This window comes from Ischnura elegans, chromosome 2 (assembly GCF_921293095.1).
Source record: "Ischnura elegans chromosome 2, ioIscEleg1.1, whole genome shotgun sequence".
Lineage (NCBI taxonomy): Eukaryota > Metazoa > Arthropoda > Insecta > Odonata > Coenagrionidae > Ischnura > Ischnura elegans.
In genome coordinates, this window is record NC_060247.1 from 83,412,630 (window position 1) to 83,429,617 (window position 16,988).

General features: G+C 40.1%; 1 protein-coding gene across 1 annotated transcript in view; it reads right to left on the reverse strand.

The window, feature by feature from the left end:
* Positions 1 to 241: 241 nt before the first annotated feature.
* LOC124153194 (homeobox even-skipped homolog protein 1) overlaps positions 242 to 16,988 on the reverse strand; it is a 64,739-nt gene continuing 47,992 nt past the window's right edge. The window contains exon 2 of the mRNA XM_046526294.1: positions 242 to 1,017. Within this exon, the coding sequence (XP_046382250.1) occupies positions 242 to 1,017 (776 nt within the window). The remainder of the gene's footprint in view (positions 1,018 to 16,988) is intronic.

A 16,988-nucleotide genomic window follows, 5' to 3' on the forward strand; every position in this document is an offset into this window, starting at 1 on the left:
CCAAATTCCCTTTTTAACACCTGATTGGAATGAGCGTGCTGCATTGATAAGCCTTTCAATTACCCTTTTCTCACTCTATCCGTCAGCATGAATGGTCTTCGTCTTTTTATATCACTCGAATCAGAATTGACACTTTCGCCATCTTTTGTGCTGCTCATGCAGCCCGGATATTTTATCCTGTTATTAAGTTTATCGAATTTTTATTTATAGTTTTTTTTCAACTCGCAATGACCACTTTCACTCACGAAGAGTGTCCGATGGGATGATGATGGTGGTGGTGATGGTGCGGATGGTTGAGGTGATGGAAGTAGGGATACGCGGCCGCCTGCGAGTAGGCTGCCGCAGCCGCCGCGGCCGCCGCGCTACCGCCTCCACCGCCCCCGCCCGCCCCCGGCCCGCCCCCCGCCGCCGCCGCCGCCAGGTAGTGCGGGGGCGGTGCCGGCCCCACGTGGTGGTGATGGTGGTGGGGGTGGTGAGGAGGCGGGTGGTGGATGGAGTACAAGAGGCCGTAGGAGGAGGCGGCGAACCCGCCAGCCCCTCCGCCCCCGGGACCTCCCGCCCCCGGGGGCTGCCCGTGCGGCGGGGGCGGAGGTGGGGGCGGGACCGTGGGGCTGTTGACGTCCATCCCCGGGTTCTGCTTCTTCCACTTTGTCCTCCTGTTCTGGAACCAGATCTTCACCTGCGTCTCGGTGAGTGAGAGGCTCAGAGCGAGGTTGAGCCTCTCGCAGACGGATAGGTAGCGCGTCGTCTTGAACTTGTTCTCCAGCGCGACGAGTTGTTCGTAGGTGAAGGCCGTCCGCGCCCTCCGGGGTTTGCCCGCCTTGGAGTCGCTGCCTCCCCCGCCCCCTCCGCCTCCGAGGCTCCCGTCTCCCTTGGGGGACTTTTTCTTCAGGCCCTTCCCTCCGCCTTCGCGATCTTCGCTCACGTCGCTGGCGCCCTCGTCGTCCTCGTCCTTGCGCCCGCCGCCATCTTCGTCATCGTCGTCGTCGTCCTCGTCCCCGTCACGGTGACCCCGGCCTGCGAATAGTGGAATAGAATATGGATAAGTTTTATTGTTCTGTAACAAATTTGCATTGAATTATAACGGGTATTTTGAAATTTTACGCGGATATTAACTTAGAATGTGAGTGGATTTGTTCTATATCGTATATTTTATCATAAACGCAGTGGAGAATAGAATTTCATTCAGAAATTGAGAATTAGGCACTCATTTTGTTTTCCATGCGTTATTATATCTGCAAAACAATGCCAAATGTATACTAATGAATATATTTGGTGCAGCAAGAAAGGTTTATATAAAGCAGGTTGATGCATTGCTCAATTCCGCATCTTGGAAGTCAATGTTTAACGCCATTCTAAAAGTGCAGTCAAGTGATCACCCAAATATTTGCAGCAGTCATATTTGTTGATAATATGATATTAGACGAGAAGCTTTAAATCCTATATTGTTTATTTAATAATGTCTCTCAAAATCTTGTTACGTCATAACTACAAAAGCTAGAGGAGTGAACTAAAATTGTGAGTATAAGGTGCACAAATGCGCTTCGTTTATATTATGTACGGATAGGCGAGTGAGTTAATAGGGAATGTTCCTTCCATTGTATAGTATGCCTTTGTAATCTTCCTCACACATTTCTACTTTTGAAAAGTTTAACTATTTGGGTTAAACTCTTAGCTGTGACTGATTGACGTGCCCTATTAATCGCTCCGTAACCTTGAGCGACTGTTTACTTTGATGTGTCCTAAACGATTAGGATAATATACTCCATTATAATTTGATCCTAAGAAGTGTGGGAAATGTGCAAAATGGAAGCACTCATCGGTAATATCCGAGAGCTCTTAGTCATTATGAAGTGGGGCTTTATGATACGAGATGATTGTAATCTTGTGCCAAGCCCGGTTGAAAGTTTTCATTGCAGCGCAACGGCCAATCAAAAAGTCAAACGGAAGGGATGCACGTGGATCCCTGTCAGCTTTACCGTATAACCCGTCCGATTTCATTTTACTAAATCCCATAACCCTCCGGTTGAGAGCTCGAGGATTTGCTTGATCCTTATACAAGTTGATGAAATCAAGTCCAGTCGCATTCGGGATAAGAGCGATTTGGATTCTGATTCTAAACGGAAGGGTGCGGACTTAAAAAAATTGATTCATCTCAAAAAGTTCACATAAAACGGTCATCGATAGTAATAATCCCAAGTATTTGCGATACGAAAAACCCTTCGGGGTACAAAAAACTTTTAAAAAATACGAGAAGAAACGAAAGAAAGGGAGAAGAAATTCGTGGAGTCAAATCCTCATAAATATTAACAATAAACAGGGAAGCACTTATCCTTTTTGGAGTGCCTTGTCCCCTGGAAAGCCCCCCTGTATTGTGTGTATACGAACCTCCAGAACCCTCTCAATTCATGTCATCGAGGATTGGGTGGGATTTAAAGAGGGTGGAGTTGTGCGAGAAGCAGACAAGGGTGCGTACCCCTGACGACGTACCCTGAGAGGAGGAGAGGGGCCAGGGAACCCTTTTAAAAGGGTTGGGGAGGAACAGCGGCGACACATCCTGCCCCCTACCCACCCTTGCTGCTCCCGCCGCGGGCAGGGGATTAATTTCTGTCCGTGTTTTCACCAGCGTCCTCCGCCTAATGTAACCCTCCACCTCCCCACCCTTGCGTCCTCCCTCCACGGCAAACTCCTACGGGACCCCTTTCGCTATAAACTTCTCGCTCTGCCATCCCAATTTTTCCCACCCACTTCCTTCTCAAACCCTCCATTCTCCATCCAAGTACATAAAGTTAGATATGCAGTCCGTGCCTTACGCATTTGTTCATCGCTAGAATAGCCAGAAAATGACTCCAGAGGAGATTTTCTAGAGACTATTTAGAAGAGTTATCCAAATATTATTGTTTCAGATGAGAGGGAACAGGTTATATAAAAATTTATTAAAAGAAAAATTGATCGTTAAGTGATATCGCATACCGGCAATCCAATGAGAGGGAGATATGGACGTTGTCGTACGAAAATAATATTAATTTTAATAAGAATGATGAACTAACGTTTCCTTTGGAAATAAATTTATTTGATGCAATTTAAAAATGCAAAAATAATGTAACTCCACATAATTTAATACCATATATTCTTCGATGTGGTACATCATCATCTGGTGATTACGTGCCACATCGAAACCTAAGTCTTATTATTAAACAGTATTAAATGCATGTGGAATGACAAAGTTTTTCCGTTTCATTATAATGATATAATGACCGCAAATAAATATATCCTGTTATAAATTCGTTGTTCTCCATTAAAAATTTACAATTTTTATCGAATTTCAAGAAGTTATTCGAGTTAGAACATAATATCTCTTGATTTATTTTAATTTTATCCTTGATTATTGGAAACTTATTTGGTTATGAGTGATTTTAAACACCATGCTCTCTAACCCCACCGATTCCAACTACGCCACTGTATGCGTGCAAATGTAATCGTCACATTTTCTGTCCTCTTCAATTTCCAAACACCTCTCGTCTCTCACACTACCTCAACCCCTTCCACCCTCGAGCCATCTAGCAATCCTCCTCCTGCCCCACCCCACCCTGCACCGCCCCCAACTCCTCTGGCAGGCCGTGTGAATCCCCCTTTAAGTGTTTTAATTTCCATTCACGGCATCAGACAAAACCCTTGTCGTTAGCGGAAGGAAATCCTTGCGGCAAATTTGCATGATTCCCATCAACTTGCACCCCTCCCCTCCTCTCTCTCTCTATCTCTCTGTCATTTTCTCTCGCCCACTTGTATTCCACTGGCTGTGAGATCTCTCACACTCTGTCACCAATACGCGCTTCCTCCTCTCCACGCCTTTTTAGCAGCACACTTATTCAAAGAAAATCTTATACACGCGTTCATATTGCAAAGAAAATACTATTTTAAATTATCTAATTTTGAGTTTTGAGATGAGCAAATAAGAAGTTTCACAGCGGCAAACTTACTCAAATAAAACGCTTGTTTGCTCGTTCATATTGTTCATAAAATATATTTGTAAGTGATCGAATATCGAGATGAGAGAACGGCAAAAAAATTAGGAAACATTGATGGTATACCGCAAATCATTTTTTTTTTTAATTGAAGCATTCAACTTCGAACCATTTTTGACATGTTAATTAAATCAAACATTGCAATAATCCCACAGGTTTTATTCAAATACGATGCATTTCGTATTACAAAAACATAATCAAGCGCATTATTGAAAATTATAATATTTGAGAGTAAACACATTCTTGAACAGCATTATCAAGTACATTATCGTGTTGCTGTAATAACGAAACGCGTCGTGTTCGAATAAATCCTGTGGAAATGTGGCAATGTTTCATTTTACTAGTATTAATGGCTTCCACCACATCGTATCGCATATCATGCAACGTTTTGGTATGAATAATCTGATGAGACTTCAAACACTGAATTCATTTGTGATACAATGAAAAATTGAAGTCGTAACAGGCTCGTGTTTTGGCTTTCTGTGGCTCCTGCTGGTTTACAATTAAGAATTAATATTTTTCTCAGTCAAAATTTTAATTTAAGCTATGTTTCCTCCACCCAAGATCATCAATGATAGTCGAGAATTAAGAAGTTTCTGATTTGTAGATACAAATTTAAGGAAAAGCATAGAAGGTCTAATCTTTCTCCAAAGAATTGGACAAAAAATAATCACAGATATCTATCAATCGAGAGCTGCAGATTCCTTAGTAATAAAACTTAACATCCCGTTGGAATTATTTCCGGATCAAATTTATCATTGATTGACTGGTTATTTTCTCTAAATATGAGGCATACTCTATGCTAGGAAATGAAAATATTGAATGTGATATTTCTTTCTAGATTGCAAAAATATATTCATTCAACGCTTCTATCACTACCTAGCAAAATGCAGAGAAACGCTTTTCACGACAAGAATAAGAGTTCTCTAGAATTGGGGTGACTACATCTTTTTTCTCTTTTACCTCAATTACATCAACTTCTTCTCCTCGTGCCAAATAGTAGGTACTAATTTCTATTCCACGATTCCCGTTCCCCAACCATCCCCTTGAACGTTCTACATCTCTAATCTTTTAAGTGATGGGGAAGTAATTAAAACGCGTTTGCTAATTACCTAGTGTATTGGTTGGAGTGGGAGACTCCCGAAGAGCTTTTCGGAATGGGGCGAATTGAAGATTCCATTACATAGCGAAGGAGCGAGGTTGATGGTTCGCTAAACGCCTTGTCGATTAAAAGTTTTCCCCCCGGCCGAGCCTGCCTTCCAAAAACCTTAATTCTATCTTTCCTACCTCTCTTGGCTCTCTCAAAACTCCCAACTTTTCCCGTCCCCCCGTCAGTCTTTTCCTCTTCAAGAACTCAACCCCGCCTCTCTGGGCCTATCCCCTAATTTCTTCTCCCCTTCGCAACGTTTTATTATTTTACCTCTCGAAAATTGTCTTCTTCTCCACGGAAATACGTGAGACGGGGCTCCATGGCTTTCATTTTGTCCGAGCTCCATTTAAGTCGCAGGAACTCCCTGCTCAATGAGCCGAGTCACGTAACATTCGGTGGATCTCGAGCTCCATGATGGGCGATGTCCCAACCGGCTCATACAGCCGAGCAATTTCTTCGGGAATATTCTCTCGACATTACTCTGGGAATTTCGAATGCAGTTAAGGAGTAATTGACACGTAAAATTTGCGATGTTAGCTCTTGTTCTTGAGTGAAGGAACGAACTCATGGTGTGGAGAAATATCACTTGAAATGATTTCTTGCTAATTAATTTCAATCCCTAATCGTGCATTGAAAGAATGCATTCGTAATGAATAAATTTGTAACTTGTAACGTGGAGTGTTGTCGAGTTTAAATTAAAATTTAAAATTTAATTGATCATTATCCACGATCAATGCGAATGGAGAAAGCGTTTATCACCGGAGAAGCTAATGCTCTTACTCAGTTTGAAGTGTCTTTTTAAAAATGCCAGGTCATTATAGAGGTGTAAAAAAAGCGCTAAATATAAAAGTAAATGACCAATAAGTAGTCTTGTGGAATATATATTGTTTTCGTCATTCATAGGTTACTAATTATACTCCTGATATCCAAGGTATTTTCTGAGCGTTAAAATTCTTATTTTAAATGCATTTATATTCTAACGTATTAGTATCTGTACGAAAAGTATATTAGATTACTTTCCTAATACAAACTGAATTTTGCAAAGAAATATTGAAATTTCGTCCGATCGAAGAAAGATACAAACATTTGGAATTGGAATTTATACGGAACAAAACTTTTTCGCCGCCACATTTATTGTGTAATTTCTTATATTTAGATAATAGATTATTCAGGTCTTTCTCATATTATGGGTATAATAGATAATCTATTTTCTGGTCATAAATTAATGTAATTGTATTACAAATAACTGAATGAAAAATGTTATCAAACATTTGAGAGACGATCGAGGTTTGTGTGTCAAAAAATATTTATAGTTGCAAGATGAAGCCGTAATGAAAGCAGAAACTCGTTCAATAATTCAGATTGAAGAAGAGGAAGTAAATATTTTTCACATTTACATTGGATGCATCATTTTTTTCATAAATATTCTGATTAGACGATGGCTTAAGCACTACTCTCATTTCTCGATTAGTCGGACGCTAAAAACATAGAATATTTGGGATTAATCACCTTCTTCGAGGAAACAAAGCTTTTACAGTCTTCTTTAATCTTTTTTTTCATTTTTCATAAAGAAAAACACTAATGTGTAAAATAATGTACGGTTCTATCAGTGCCATTTTGGATAATTTTCACATCTTATTGCCTTCATAATCGTTCCTAAAACGTAACCATGCTGATTTCTATTGTGTTGTAGCAAAAAGGACTAAGTAATACAATTATGTGAGAACTTAATGGGTCCACGAGTTTTTTCCTATTTGAAAGAAGTTCCAACTACCGACGCGTTTAGTCTCCTAAGTGGTCAACAAACTGAGAGCCAATCAGGGAGCAAACATTCTAAAACTGCGGGTGCGCGATATAACCGCCGCTGGTTCCTTGATGGATTATTCCGACGGCCAATCACCGTAATTCGCCGCTTAATCCCATCCATGGAGGAGCAAATATTTGCCCATATCCTTCGCAAACCTTTTCCCACCGCTGGCGTGTGCGTAAAAGGGTTACAAATACCTGCCCACCACCGCACATGTGACAGAGGCCCATAAAAGACCCTTTCCATTTCCGTAATTGTTAGATATGCGGCGAGGGGGGTGAGGCTTCCAGGATCAAATCTCCGTGATGCCCTGGAAGCGGGGAGATAAACGCAAGCTGTGCCAAATTAAGGATTCTAGGATGATGGGATCCCTGGTTAAACTGCCTAATATACTGAGGTCTCTTTCAGGACGAATAATTTCGTATTTTACATTCACTTAGGTAGGTTAAATTTATGTGTCGAGGAGGGAGAGATATTTATGCATATTATGTACACGATAGAGTACAAGATTTTAAGCTCTGACACTTAGCAAAAAACAGAGAAATACAATCCTTATTAGAAAAGTATCAAATACTAGGGCTACATTTTCCACTTTTAATTTATTTATATAAGTTTACTTCATTAATAAGGTGTAAATTTGACAGTAGAAACAGTGTATCCTCAAAGAAAATTCAATTAGCAAACGGCGAGATTATTTTGTTCTCCATATCTCAAGTAGAGATCATGTATTTCGAACTCACTCATTCATCAGTGTCTTTTCGTATTCTTTAGTTACCAAAAACGTGAATAATTTAGTGTTGTAGGGTCAGAGTTAACAAACCTATTTTGCTTGCTTGCCACAATGCCTGTTCAAATTCACAGACTACTGGTACCACTATGATAGTCGCCAAGGCAGTAGCCAGAAAAATTCAATGGAGATTCTTTATTTGAAGGGACGGGGTAGTCATACATGCCGGTTGTACTCAACCCCGGATATCATTGAATAAGGTATTCATTTGTGACTGTCGTAAAGTCATGCAATGCCGTAGCCAGAAAGTATGTCGGGGTTGAATTCACTGCACACAATCCCGAGGACAATTTCGGGACAGATGAGACTTAAACTAGTGGCGTAGCCAGAGGGGTGGTCCGGGGGGTCCGGAACCCCCCCGCCCGAAAAATAAAAATATAATTACTTTGCTACAGAAAATATCTGAAAAATATTTAAATATCATGAATTTACACTGTTTTCTTGAAAAATGAGTTCTTTTCGATTATGAAAAGTGTTAAAATTAGTTTATAACCCTCTACTTAGTACCATGTTTTTTTATTTTCCCCGCTGGTTTTGGCCCCTCGCCCCGAAAAAAATTCTTGGCTACATCACAGACTTAAACCCCTCGATATCGCACACACTACGGTCTTGATATTAGCTACATTTCTCGATAGAATATCACCATAATATTTTGGTTCGGTTATTAATAAGCGGTTTAAAGGTAATGAAAAATCTCATTATTAATGTCTACAGTTACTTCTTTTTAGATTGGAGTATTTTGGACTGTTGTTTTCTTTCAAAGATGTCACTAAATAAGTCTCGTTCACAAGAATGACATTAAATGGGCTAAAATGTGTTTTCCTTTGACTTTTTTGGGGGGGGAACGAATCGATCTTGTAGACTTGTTGGTGGGGAAGGGTGTTTCTGCGGGGTAGAACGATTGGTTTCGTGTGGGGGTAAACAGAGTATGGGGATTCTCTGAAGGAGGACTCCTTTGTGCGTAGGAGGCAGGGCTGGTCGTGGAACGGGAGGCAAGGGGCAAGGATCCATCCACTTGTCCCCCAATGCCTTCCACTGTGGATTGGGCCAACATGAGGAGATGGAACGAGTACCAACGTTTTTCGGGGAGGGTTGGATACGAGGGCCAAGGACGAGCGTTGAAGGGGAAGGCATCAGGGAGTTGGTTGTTTCCTTCTCTTTGATTCCAAGTTCACGAAGGTTTTGTGTTTGCGATGGGGTGTAGACGGGTGGTTGGTTCAGATGGGAAGATTTGACGTTATACGAAAGGAAGGCGAGTAAACATGACGCTAATCGCAGTAATGGAGACGTGAATTAGATTATTGCCGAGTTTTCCACTCGGAAAAGGAGAGTATGAACCATTCCTCTCATTCATCTTTTATTATCTTCCGTGCGCGGTTTCTTTCTTCGTCTTTCGTTGATATTTTCTAACCTAGTTTGCAATGAGATATATTCTCATCCATATAAACAATGTTAGAGTCGAATCATTGGGTGATAAGAGGTTTTCTTCATATCTTTAGTCTATTTTACTTCATTCTGGCGTACACATTTGAACCGAATTGGATTGATATTACGACAAGCAAAACGTTTTGACAATGACCAAGGCCATTTCGTTATCCGGGAAAATTCCATAAAGGAATTCATAAAATATTCGCACCCTTACAGTATTATCTTTTTACCTCCAAAAGACAAAAAAGGCGACTATGTGTAGCTGGTGTATAGCTACTACTATTTCATTTTCTTGAGTATTAATATTTTCATGTCGTGGAACATATTTTTGCCAAATATTCTTTTAATTATCCTTCCCTAAGAAGGAAATTTTGCTATCGCTGCCTTACTAATTCGTATTCTTTAAAACATCAATGTTTTCGAAATATTCGAAAAGTATATTTGAGGTATGTTTGGTTTTTGTAGGCTGGTAGCACTGTCACTTAATGAAGCTTATCTACCATATTTCGTCCGATGCTGGATTTTGAGTTAGCTGCTCGTAGCAACACTGCATTACCCGGAAATTGCCGTCGGTAATTAGAAACCAAAGCAACTCGTGCCTTCCCAGAACTCAATTAATTACAAGCGAGACAAACATAATCCGGTTGAAATGTTTGCACCCTCTGTTTACGCAACATTACCGAGTAATTATAGGATGGGTAATAAGAAAGGAAAGGCTCATAGAGTCGATTATGAGTACCTAATGGGTGCATGCTTCCGGAATGGAGGCAGCGAAACATGGATGATATAGAAAAAAGGATAGAAAAAAGAAATTTAGAAGTACTTGAAATGCATATGTCAAAGAGAACCTACTTACTCGAGATGAGTGATGGTCCTGCTTAGAAGCGCTCATTATTACGAAAATGGTGTGAAATACATCTATGCAACATTTTTAATCGCCTAAAACGTTAAGACAATAGTTCGTACATGCAGACGGAGGTATTAATATTTTATTTCTACATGAAGTTTAGGTTATGGCTAAAAACTCGTTGTAGGCTGTAAAATAAATTAATAAATTAAAAATTTCAACACAAAAGCTCAAATTTACTGGGATAGTCAAAATCTCTTGTAATTGATGGTTATAAATTGAATGACTTTCAGCAAAAAAAATTATTGTCATCAAATTATGGCTACTGCAGCCTAATTATAATAATTTTGAATGAAAAAGTAAGTAAATATAAAAAAATTGCTCACCGATAGGTGGTGAAAGATTACTTTCATGTTCAGCGTATTACCATTATCAGGGAAGAGCAGCGTGCATAAAATTTACGTATTTTTTCAAAGAAGAGCATGATACTTATTTTTTATGTGTCAGACTCAAACGTGGTTGATGAGTTCGTTGACATAGCGTAGTTTTACAGCAATTTAATCTCTCCAACCCTTCGAATAAACTAGCCTTACATTCCCCTATCTCACCGTGGTCTATAATATAAAATGCTCAATCAATATTAAATTATAAAGTACAAATTGCAATTACTGACCCTCACACGTTCTAATTTCATTCGAGGCGGAAGACTAGAGCATGTATTTTTTAATGGATATGATTTCTGACATAACGGGACAGTTTCTATCAAAATTGGGTAATGAACTAGCGTGAAGGATTTGAAAAAAAATATTTAAAACAGGTGGCTTAGGAAATTATATTTATATTTTATACTGAGATAAACACTTGCTGATTTCCACAATTATTAAATTTATTACGACCTAGGTTTCAATGCTACTACATCATCTTGGAGGTGATTTAGAAACCTAGGTAGTAATATATGCAATCATCGTGGAAAATTACAAGTATTTCTTTCAATATGGTAAACTTCACCACACCACCACGCTAATATCTTCTGGTTTTATGTAAATTACATTGTTTTACATCATTTTAATCCAAATAATACCTACGTTCTAATACATTACTGTCGTTATCTGAATTAGTTCCTACACACGTTTTTTTGTTTTTCTCTATGGCATGTTTATTAAATCATTATTCTCAGTGGCATAACTATGGGTAGGATGAGGGAATGTATCCCCCCCCCCAAAGCCTCTGAGAAATCAAAAAATTATTTAAAAATATTGTCTTTATTTGATATATAACAACTGCATCTGCTTGAAGTTAAATTTTAACTGCCAAAATGATGTAAAATGCATTTCCAGGCATTTTATTTTTCAAAATTTTTACTGAACTCCCCGTTTTCTAGGGAGGTAACCCCCACTAAACCCCCTCATCCCCGCCCAAAGCCCCCACATCCCCCCAAAGCATATTTCTAGTTACGCCACTGATTATTCTCATTTTTTAATGGACATTTAGTGATTATTCGTCACCCGTAAACTTCTGAGGGAAAAGGAACCTAACGTGTATGACTGCGGATGGAAAGTGGAATAGGGCGAATGCAAGTGGATGAAAACAAAAGATACCAAATGTTGACATTCAAGCAAAGGTTTCTGAGCGTGGAGGAGAGCCAGAGAATGCGGGTGGAGCTAATGGTTGGAGGGAGAGGGCAGAGGCAGACTCGTTGGGGGTGGGTCGGTGGGAGGGTTGATTTGGAATAATTTGGAAGCAGCGGCAATTGAACGGGTCGCGTCCTCCCCAGTCGTGTCATTGGGCGCGCGGAAACCCCGCCCCCTATTTCCCTCCGCTATTGTCTCCGCCCCTTCCCCTCTTCTCCCCCACCTTCTTGCTCCCCAAACAGTTCTCCGTGGCGTTATTTCGCCTCGTCGCTGACCGCGAAAACCTCGCGCACTGCGCGCATCAGCGGACGCCGAATCGGCAATCGGCTTCGAGGCCGTAGCCACGGATATAATTCCCCTTACTGCCGCGTGTGATCTTGGCAATCGTTCGGTCCAAACTCGTTCGGTACTACTTTTTTTTTCGTCATTCGCTGGCTTCCAAAAAAAATGTTTTTTTTCCCCCCTTCTGCATTTTGTATCCATTTTTTCTAGGTTAACGTGTATGGAGGCTGAGGATTCATGGTTTCGTGCCAGAAGTAAATCCATTTGGATTTTTATTTTACTATCACCTGTACTCTCATATAAATGTCCTCTCTTTGTCCAAACGCCCTTACACATTCATTATTTTTACGATTTTTTCCCGATTTTATCCAACCAGTTCTCTCTTCGCGTGTAATAAAGTGTAATTTATGACACATTCTCCCTGTTCATTCTTATTAAATGTCGGAAAAACGGCCTCAAGTTTTTTTTCTACATTTAACTTAAATTTTCTAGTACTATTTAAAAGTGTGGCTTTAATTTTAGCCTCCCGTAAGTTACTAAATTGCACTTCCAGCTGTAATCATTGTTGTTTCTATTGTGCTCTTACCATAGGCTGTAGCAATGGTTGTTATCTCACCTTGCTGCTCCATGTGACCGTAGCAGTGCCTCAGTCCAAAATTGCAGATTTTTTCTGTTTTATCACCACATCGTTCTCTATCCTTTAGCTTAATAATCACTCATTTCTTAGGAAATATACTGAATAACACGAAGAGTGCCATGATGTTTGCCGGTAGAGAATCCAATCACATTTACTATTGTTTCCTCTTTACTGCTATGAAATATAAAGCTTCGGTTTTGCTTCAATCTTATTTCACATTCCTAAAATGTAATTTCTAGTCCATGACAAAATTTTCTTCAGGAGGACGTGCTTATATTCGTAGCTCATTTTGCGGAATTTTACCGACGAAATTCGTGAAATAACTTTGTAGATTATATGCTTTAAGTAATTATCGATACTAACAATTGTTCATATTGTGGCCATGAGAAACAATTTTCTCTATGATTACTTTGTATATGAATGAATATAATTTTCTTGAATGCATACGCGTCAAAAAAGCAATTTTCTGGTCCAAACGTATTTATTTCTTTAAGCTATTCTTCCCTTCATTGAAAATTTTGGTATCCAATTTCCCTAATTTTTATGGCAGAGTGTGACAGGAAAAATATAAAGTTGATGTTAATCTTTTTTTAAATCACATATTTGACTCGATTTTTTACTCAGTTTTCTTTCACTATATAAGAAAAACGCAACAGGATTCCTGATCGATTTTTTGTCTCCAAAAGCTATGTGTAGCTTCCTTTTTACAATTTTCTAGATACAATCCATATTTTTATAACATTTAAAGTATCATTACAACGATTAAAAATAGACCACTTAGCCAAAGCCTTTTGTTTTTCATCATCACTAGAATTATTTTACGTGAACCTTTAGAGATAAAAAAGTATACGCTCTGATACAGGCCGTGATTTTTACGAGTTTCCTTCCGTGCTTGTTAATTTTTATTGGCCATAAAAATAACAACAATAATAATGATACATGTATATCGCCTTTATCACAAGATAATCTAGGACTATAACGTACTTTCTTAGAATTTACTTGTTTGAAATAAAAAAATGAATAAACGTGGGCGGAAACCCGTAAGAATCACTGCAAAGTCTCCGTGGAAACCTACATGGAAACACGCCCTTTGATGCAAAGCTAGCTTCGGTGGCGGCGGGGAAAAGTCTTCTTCTCGCCAAACCGTAGGCCACGGATTCGAGTTCCGCGTGCGTAGTTTTCCCCTATAAAGGGCGTGGGTGTTCATGTCTGTACAATTGTTAAATATTATGCGAACCCCGACGTAAAAGGCGAAATACCGCTGTTTTTGGACAAGTGGAATTAATTTTTTTTTAAGTCTCTTATCTAAACGTCGACGCTTTTAAGGAGCATCATCCGGAGATTCTGAGAAACATTTTTACATTCTCCAGTCACCGGGAAAATCTGTAATGATTTATCATCACTCCTCCATGTCGTCCATTCTTTGCTATGGAAGGCGCGGAAGAACGTGGTAGAGGCGGAAAATTTTGATTTTGGGAATGGGAGCGCGCGGGTTCATTTGCCTCTGACTGAGACCGTGAAAGGTGTGATGGAGTGAGTGGGTTTGAGGCAGATGAGAATACGTGAAAAGGGGCAATGTGTGCAAGCGAGGAGAGAGTCACGCAAAATCCGCTTCCCTTTAGGCGATTCGAAACCATTCGACTATATTGGCTTTCGGGAACAATCCCTGACCGCAGGAAACCCAGTGATGGGGAGGGGGTAAGAGGGGTGAAAAATCCCAACACTCCATTCGGGTCCTCGCGCAGTAACTTGGCGTTTCATCGCTCCCTGTATGCCAATCTCTTTCCTTCGAAACCCTTTCCGTTCCCCTAGGATGCGCCACTATCGCCACCAACCCCCGTTTTGCGAACTCACCAAATATAATCCCCCCCTTTATTTTCCCTCCATTGACTTCATCCCAGCCAAGGGTATCACGTCTCATTTTGTCTCTCACCGATTATACTTCACTCTCTACGTTCATTTTTACTGCAAATTATTTGAAAAATCCTTGCATTTCTTTTTTTAACGTATAGATTTTTATTAAAAAGTAATACTTGGTTAAAATCCATTTAACACTCTGAAGCCCAGGCCCTGTATATTTTCTTCCAGGGACCACAGGCCCTAGTAGAGCTCGGGCTGTCGTATTTGATTCTGAGGAAAAGTATTTCGTGCGTTTTTTTCTGAACTATGTAATCTCTTCCTTTAGCTACCTGGTCTTCCTGTATGGAAGGAACTCATTTCAACTGCATGTACTTTTCGGATTAGGAAATGTTTTATAAATATCCGGAAAAAGGCATGGGTTTCTCGCAACCCGCACATGAAAATACCTCGGGCGTCAAAGTGTTAAGCAAAAATACCTACTGTAATTCATGAGTGTTTTTCGGGGCAATTACTCGGCAGATTATATGATACCTATATAAACTAGCTACGGTCATAACTTTACGGAGCCACCCGCAATGCACAAATATGCGAAATGCCAGATAGAGGGAAAAGAAAAATCATTTGCCTTGACCGGTACCCTGAATTATCTTTCCTCTATTAATTTCGCTCTCCATTTGATAATATTCACGTAAATAAACCTTAGCTTTTGAAATGCATTCTGCCATGCATACATACTATGCGCTCGAACAAATAAGAACAGAAATCTTTCAGTATGATACGAAGAGCATCATCAAAGAACCTCGCTGTACTTCCAGGTACAACAGGTTTAATAAATAATACGGAGACTTGCCGAACGGATAGGTCCAGGAATTCCTTTTTCATATCGATCGATGCTACGAAAATTATAATACGTTAATAATACTGAGTGGAAATCAGTCAGTAAAATTTTTAACGAGCCCCTAATATTTTTTTTACCTGCTCACTAAATTTAAAATTATCCCAGTATTCAAAATACATTTCTCGTTAGTTCAGTGAGATCAAGGATAATTAATGGATAAATCATATCTCTGGTGAAGTCTTTTGACACCCCGATTTCAAATCCTCGAAGTGTAAGGTGGCCCAGTGAAACGCATTGGCCTCCTTATCCTGAATGTGTGAAGTTCACACGCCAGTGTGTGTCTGGGGTTAGCTCTACCCTCACCTAACCAAACCAGCGTTGAGTTGAATCACTGAGGAACTTGACATCATTCGATTTATTTCTCAACACCAATCGAAACACGCACTTGCTGAGTAGGTTTTCTGGATAGTATATCAATGTAGGTGTAGTAGTTGAAATTTTGTGTTGTTTTTACTCAGGACGTTTATTACGATTAATAAGGGCCCGCTCACCACACACTACGACTATCCTACTCCTTTTATAAATATTAATTTAAAACCTTTCGATTGATTTCTTAACATTCATCGAAAAATATGCTTATTGAGGCCGCTTACTGGATAGTAAACTGATATAGCAGTATTAGTGAAACTTTTGTGTTACTATTACCCAGGGTGTTTATTCCGAGTTATAGGGGCCCGCTCTCCACACGCTTACGACCCTTCTACCCTCTATTGACTTCATCCGAGCCACCCTATCACATCCCAATTTGTCTCTTCACATTTTCCCCTCTCTTGCTGCGGCTTCATTCCCACTCTGTCCCATCATTCCCTTCGGTGCCCTCGCGAAATGGCTCGAACAACCTCCCTCTCCCCAGCTTCCATTTACTACCTCTCATTTCCACCAATCCCGAGTTACCTCCTTCCCCCCTCTCCTCCCCTATTCATTACTCCACAGTACGCACACACAACAGCGGAGACGACCCTTCCACGACCTCCCCCCCCCCAAAATTCTGCTCTCTCCCTCTCTCTTGCCTCGAAAATCCAATCCTGGTGTTAATTAACGACCGTTTGATCCAATTAACCGAATGGTGAAGCCGCAAATCGAAATAATTGTTGACCGAGCTGGATTTTTTGTCATTCATTCACTCTCCCTCTGTCTATCTGACATTCCATTCTCGTATTTCATCCATTTATATATATATCTCCGAGTTCAAGCCCCCTCCTCCCGTTCCTGGCAGATTTTCCGCAAAGTTCCTCTTCCATTTGCGATTCCACGCTAAACTCTTCCCATCACTAGTCTCCCCTAGTCTTCGTAGGAATCCGGCAAAAAACCTCCTAAGGTATTCAGGGAGTCATACACAGGTTTCGACAGTTTGCTTTAGGTCAAAATGTAAGCCCGCTGAAAAAATTTGCTTTTATTCTTCCTCTAATGCTCTCTAAAGAAATAACCTTCAAGTGTGGCACATGTAGTGCGAACGTATATTTAAATCTAAGAAATATATAAAGATATATTTCACACTTCTTACTCATCTATACCTAGGTTCCGCTAACGACAAGCTACGCGGCAGAAAATCTCTCTCACTGTAATTGAAATTACTAATTACGCATATTCACAGATACATGAAGTCCATGGCGACTATTCTTGAGGTTTTCGGGTG